We start from the raw sequence: 6,624 nt of genomic DNA, 5'->3' as shown, positions 1-6,624 counted from the left end.
GGATTGAAATCTAGGTTTGTATTTCTCAAAGGGTGTAGTACATCAATATGAAAAATGCTCAAAGAAGTAATCATATGCACTAAAGCTCAAGGAGAGTCAACACAACGTAGAAAGAGTCGCGACAAGGGGGTGGTGTGTAGGTTACGATGGCTCTAAATTTAACATAGTAACAGCTCATAAATGTATTAGAAATTATATTTCTCCCCTATTGGACACGAAGGATTTATATGGAGTAGGGGTGTTCATCAACCTATCCAAACTGATTCAAATCGCGGTCAGTGGCGAAGCCATATGCTGCGTGGGTGTGGCCTCGACCCGGGCTAAATTTTAATAAATTGTATTTATCATGTATAATTATATAATTAATTACAATTTGGCTCAGTTTAAAATTGTAATTTGACCCTGGTTAAAATTTGTAATTTAGCCCTATCAAAAAATTAAAATATATTTGTTGAAAAATTAGGGTAAGTTGTATTAAGTTATGTGTTCTATTTTCATTTATATAAAAAAATTAAAATATATTCAATAAAATTTAAAAATATTTAATAAAATTATAATTCTTTTTTATGCTTCCTGCTCAAGTGTTTTGTATTTAATATAATTTAAATATATTATGATATGAACTAACTAAAATTATGAAAAATAAATACACATATAATTTTTTGGGCCTGGTTCCGCCATTGATCGCGGTGACCGAATCAAAAAACTGAAAATCGAATTAATCGAAAATTGAAAAATCGAAAACCGAAAAAAAACCGTAAAATTTAATTGGATTAAATCAATTTTTGAATTGGTTGGTAAAGATCGATCCAATATTTCCCCAATCTTACCATCTACTTACTTGAGCCTTTCCCCAATCATAGCCCAAAAATCATATAGCAAAATTCTAAATCCAAGTCTCATTAACCCATCATGTTGGAGAAAGTGGGTTGTGCTTGATCTATGTTATGCTTTTTTTTTTGTAAGATACATAATAGATTTTTATTACATCAGTTGTTGTTATACAACAACTCCTCTATAAGATGAAAATTTGGGTTACTTCGTATCTCAAGCAACCATATTATAAATTTTTTGTTAGAGGTAAAAGATGATAATTCAACTTTTTGTTGTATAATGATTCTAGATTGCACAATAATCATTATACAAACATTACAAAGTCGATACATGCAAAAAATATGTTATTTGCACAATAATCATCTTATAAATCTTAGGCTTTTCCAAAAATCGAAAACCAATCCAATTCAAACAGAATAAAATTGGATAGGATCAGATCGGATCAGATTTAAAAAAAAATTCAACCCGAATGGATGATTACATAATTAAACCGAAGGGATTGAATCAGATGATTTTTGCTTCTAAAATTGATTCAATCCGAACTGCGAACACTCCTAATATAAAAGAGTGAATATTTTCTAACGATGAGAGAGAGACAAAAATGTTAATCATTGCCTCCACTATTGCGATGAGACAACGAGTGTACGATGATGAATTGTGTTAAGAGAAAGAGAACCCAAGAAACTTTTTTTTTTTTTGGACTCTACCAGGATTCGAACAAGGACCATTATGGTGTTATCCTTCAACAAGCAACAACTACCGTATTGACCACGAATGATAGTAGAACCCAAGAAACTTTAATACTAACTCACAGGATGTCATCTAGTAAGGCCTTTACTGGACCATCAGACATCTGGCCCATCGTGTTGGGCCTATATAAGCCGGCCAGAACAAATTGAGCCCAGCAGGAAGGAAATCGATGGGCATATTGGTTGGCACAAGAGGCAGCTAGTCTTTTGGGAGAATGGGATTCCCACTGTAATTGAAACACTTTACCCTTATTAGGATGAAGTGTCTTAGTTTGTTTTTATTTGGGCTTTGCCCCCCTATCTATTAAAAATAAAATAAAAAAATCTGGATATGGCTACGTCTCACCCAAACAAGATCTAAGTTAATGGAGATAATCCCAATTTGCGAACCCAATCAAAGTATTGAAATATTACAATATTAGCTTATAACCCCCTGAAGATTAAGGGCCTAACACCCATGCGGAGACAGCCTTTGGATTGCCTGAGAATTTCCTAAGAAGTTAATGGATCACATTATACTAATGGACAATTTCTCAATTTATTTAAGTATAAGTACAAGTATTTCGCACTATTCATCTCAAGAATTTAGTCATTGAATAAAAGTTCATTGGACAAAGTCCTCATAGTTCATAGTTTCGTAAAATACGAAGAGATCACGTGATTAATCAAAGTAATCGTCCACGCCGGTCCCTTGAATAATAATATCTGTCCTGCCAATGCTGCCATCGATAACGTGATCGTCGCCATCCATGTCCTGCATAATAGGTAGAGTCAATCAATCAGTAATAACATAATCTCAACATAATTCTGATTCAAATTAGTTCATCTAATGTAAAAAGGAAAATCTGTCCCAAGGTACAGCCACTAGCACAGTATGCAAGTTATTCATCCTATAGCAGGACAGCTTTAAGGTTTATAAAAAAAAATGGGATTGATTTTGTATATCACATTAAGTGTTGAAGATAATAGATTATGGTAAAATTGAAAAACAAAGTCCAAGAAAAATGATTCTCCAATATACTTTGCTTATCTCTTGAACCACGGTATCTGCCAGGAATTGGAGTCCTGTCACGACTTCTCTTGGCCTCCACATCATAAAGGAGGATGCAAACTGTTCTGGATGGCCCAAGTACTGGAGTGGTCCAATTACTCAGGCCCAACCCTCAGCTGGTCCAGTTACTCAAGCCCAACCCCTAGCCTTGTTCCGCGTCAGCCCTTAGGGCTAATGTAGGCCCTCACGATCTCCAAGACTGTCGCACGTCTAAGAGATACACCAAAATGTCCCACTTCGGGATATTAACCGCTAAAGGCAGTCGCCATAAGCACTGCAAAGGAACCTGCCCCTTTGTTCAATGCTGACATCGCCGGGTGCAGTGGTTGAGTGGCAGCGCTAACCACGCCTAACACTGCCATCATGGGTGTGCACCCCAAGAAGGGTTGACCCCCACCTCACCAACCCGCGTCATCTTTCTTATAAATAGCCCTTAGGGGGCACACTAGGAGATATCTTTTATGTACTGTTGTTATGCCCATTTACTTCCAAGTCATGCTCTTGTTATTTATCTGCCCTTGATATCAGCTTGCTTCCTCTTGGAACTATACCTTCTAGCCTGGTCTTTACCTCAGCTAGTGGTGTAATCCATATAATAACATTACCCTCATAGGTACATAGTGAGCTCACAGAATTGAACGGTACACAAACAACATCATGACAGGTAAGGACATTTGAAACATAACGATAAAAGTTTATAATATAACGTACTGCCGTTTGAAGCATTTCGAATTTCAATAAATCAACTTCAAATTTCCAGAGACTAGACAGTTACAAGGACAATTGACAATTCCTAGTAAGTAGTAAGCCATACTGTAATGTTATTTGCCAGCTAAAAGCTTAAGATTCCAACACCTTCATTTTATTTAAAACACATGTTTACTTTTATTTTATATATATTTCTTAAACTAATAACAGGATAAAATTAACAGTCATGAAGCATATACTTTTATTGCCATATAGGATTATTATGAATAAAAGAAAAAGGAAAAGAAGAAGATATCCGAAAATCATTTGGCTAGAGTAGAATCAGTCTGGAGCTAATAGCGTTAAATATTACCTTTTCCACAGTTGTCAGTCGACCTTCAAAAACAGAGCGGTCCAAATACTTGGTACATCGCTCAGCATCGTGATTACTTTCCATAGTGACAAAACCATATCCACGAGACTTTTTAGAACGAGGATCTGTTACCAGGTGGCACTCGACAACCTGCAAGCGAAAGTTACATAAAAATTTACTAAAAAAAGACTGTTGTTTACAATGTGGTTGGTTTTTCCTTGACATAATGATTTAATCAATATGAAAACATAGAATTGGCTGTAAGATACGAAGCCTAACATGGACTTCTTCAAACACCAGAGAAATATCCCAAGTCCCACTTGTTTTCTTCCCCAAAACACATGATCTGATATGTTAAACAAGTATCAATGCTATGGACAACCAAAAATATCACCACATGATGAGCCAAAGAAAGCGTTTTCAACTTCATGTTTCCAGAAACTAAACTATCATAATTAAATCAGAAGTTCATAGCTTTTTCATCAAAATCTTCACATGATAATCCACCTGTCTAAGGCAATAGTCAAGGCACCATTATGCATCCAAACACAAGCAATAGTAAAGGAGGCCAAGCTAGAAATCGATGTGCCATATGTAAAACACAGTTAACAAGTAGGGTCCTGTCGCTCATAAGAATACTCTTTATATCCATCATTAAGACTTACAAATGAATCCATAGAATAGAAGAAGTCAAAGTCACAATAGGAAGTGTATATTTACACAGACAGATCACATAGGAGCATCAAATAAGCCACATTTTGGTTTGTTGTTGCTTCAAATGAATGGACAGGATAAGTCTAGCTAAAAGCCTAAAACTTGAGTCATTTAACTGAAAGAATGAAAATTACATTTCATCATTCCTTCGTCCAGAAACTACATTTAAAACCAAGATATACAGTCTAGAAATCAAATCGTCTTACATACTATGTATTCAAATATTTAGAAACTATAGTTGCTTAAATCCTTGCATTGAGAAAACTCAAAACGAAACGAGACATTACTCACAAGTCACAACATTAAATCATGATAAATTAAGGGATGTGATGTTCACTACCATAAGTTCAAGAACACGAATTGTACCTTTCCCTCTTTGTTGAAATACTTCTCAAGATCCCTGGAAGTAATCCTTGTGGACAAGCCTGTTACATACAAATTATTTCCGGGATTCCTTGCATCCGCTGAATCTTGACTCCTGGAACAAACTCAACCATCACTAGAAAGAAGATGGTTGCCATTGTTAAGATATCAAATCATAACATAGCTTTTATGTGCGTGCATGCCTAATATATTGTAAGTGATTCAGCAAATCAGAAGTGTATTTCTATGAAGCTCAACCTGGAATGAGTTCTAAACCTTGATCGTGATCTTGATCTTGATCCAACAGAGTCATTTGTTTTTTTTTTTTTAAAAAAATTAAAAACTAGTTTTGAGCTAAAGCTTAAAAAAAACAAATTTTAACTTAAAAGATATTTAAAAGCTCATATATTTCAAGAAAAGTATCTATCTGTCCCTAGCTCTTCATTCAAAAAAAGCACACAATTTAATAAAAAATGATAAAAGCTTAAAAAAAAACTCATTCTAAAAGCTTTCGACTTTTAACTTTTTCTTCGTTGTAAAAATTTTTTTTTTTGTCATTATATGAACTTTTCTTAAAACCTATTTGACTAGCTTATGCTTATAAATGTAGAAGAGAAACTAAAAATAAAAGTATCCAAACACGTATCAAGATTGCAACTGAATGCTATGAGATGCATAATAAAGTAAAAACCAATAAAAGGAAGAAGATTCACATGTCCAGCATTTGTAGCATATTCTTTTCAATTCAACCTCACTGAAAATAATAGGGAAAACTTTAAAAACCCCCTACAAATTTTCTCAAAATTATTTAACCCCCTCCCCTAAATTTTTAATCATTTACCCCCTATTCAAATTTTTTTTATCTCTTACCCCCCTAATTTGATTTTCCATCCAAAATTTTGTTAAATTTTTTAAAAGGTACCAAAATTACTCTTAATAGAAAAAAGAAAAACATAATTTCCTCACAAACATAATTTTTTAAAAGGTACCAATTGTAAAACTTTATGTTTTATCATAGCTAATTCTTGAACCGCAAGGTGATTTAAGGGGACTAAGTGAGAATACCTCCTTGTTACAATTTTTCTTCCAGACAAGACTTGGAACTTGGAAGCCTCACTGTATGTCAATATTAGCATTTGTGGGTGAATTTTGTTTTGAGAATATGAATTATATTATAAGTTTTTCGCTATATCAGTTAAATAGATGGTGTGAGTGGAGAAGTGTTCTGCATATATACCGACCCTGGTCCATATTTTTGTATCTCCCATCTTTGTTCACTGATACATTGGACCTCATGGGTTTTGATAAAAGTAGGCTTGTTAATGAAATAGGTTTTTTTTGCCAAACTCTATGATAGTACTCAACTTTCGCAACATACCTTGCGCGTTTTACAGTAAAAAATCCAAACTTTCTCTGCGGGAATTAAAATATAAAAAACAACATCCTACTTGTTTCGTATATATGAATATTTTAAACGTAAATTTATAATAATTGTTTGCAAGCTTAAAATTAAGCAATCTTCCCTTAAATTAAAAAGACATATTAAACTAGTTACAAAGTAATTTGTGAGGAAATTATGTTTTTCTTTTTTCTATTAAGGGTAATTTTAGTACCTTTTAAAAAATTTAACAAAATTTTGGATGAAAAATCAAATTAGGGGGGTAAGTGATAAAAAAAAATTGAGTAGGGGGGTAAATGATTAAAAATTTCGGGAAGGGAGTTAAGTGATTTTGAGAAAACTTGTAGGGTTTTTTTTGAAGTTTTCCCAAAATAATATAAAGAATGGTTACAGATTATTAATCATGCTAATATCATTTAATAACATATAAACTAAAGTTTAATGTAGCTGCACA

At 33.6% G+C, this 6,624-nt stretch overlaps 1 protein-coding gene across 1 annotated transcript; it reads right to left on the bottom strand.

Annotated features, from left to right (window-relative positions):
• Nucleotides 1-2,244: 2,244 nt before the first annotated feature.
• On the bottom strand, nt 2,245-5,065 carry LOC133308435 (serine/arginine-rich splicing factor SR45a-like; the record flags this gene model as incomplete). The annotated part of the gene is made up of 6 exons (XM_061509056.1): nt 2,245-2,337; nt 2,443-2,447; nt 2,605-2,668; nt 3,695-3,844; nt 4,775-4,886; nt 5,030-5,065. Coding segments are annotated over 6 exons (460 nt in total), but the record flags the coding sequence as incomplete, so codon positions are not given.
• Between the last annotated feature and the right edge of the window lie 1,559 nt (nt 5,066-6,624).

Source organism: Gastrolobium bilobum, unplaced genomic scaffold (assembly GCF_033153095.1).
Source record: "Gastrolobium bilobum isolate Gb01-03AN ecotype WA unplaced genomic scaffold, APGP_CSIRO_Gbil_v1 utg8372, whole genome shotgun sequence".
Classification (NCBI taxonomy): Eukaryota; Viridiplantae; Streptophyta; class Magnoliopsida; order Fabales; family Fabaceae; genus Gastrolobium; species Gastrolobium bilobum.
Note: the sequence above shows the minus strand (reverse complement) of the source record. Positions and strands in the feature narration are given on the sequence as shown.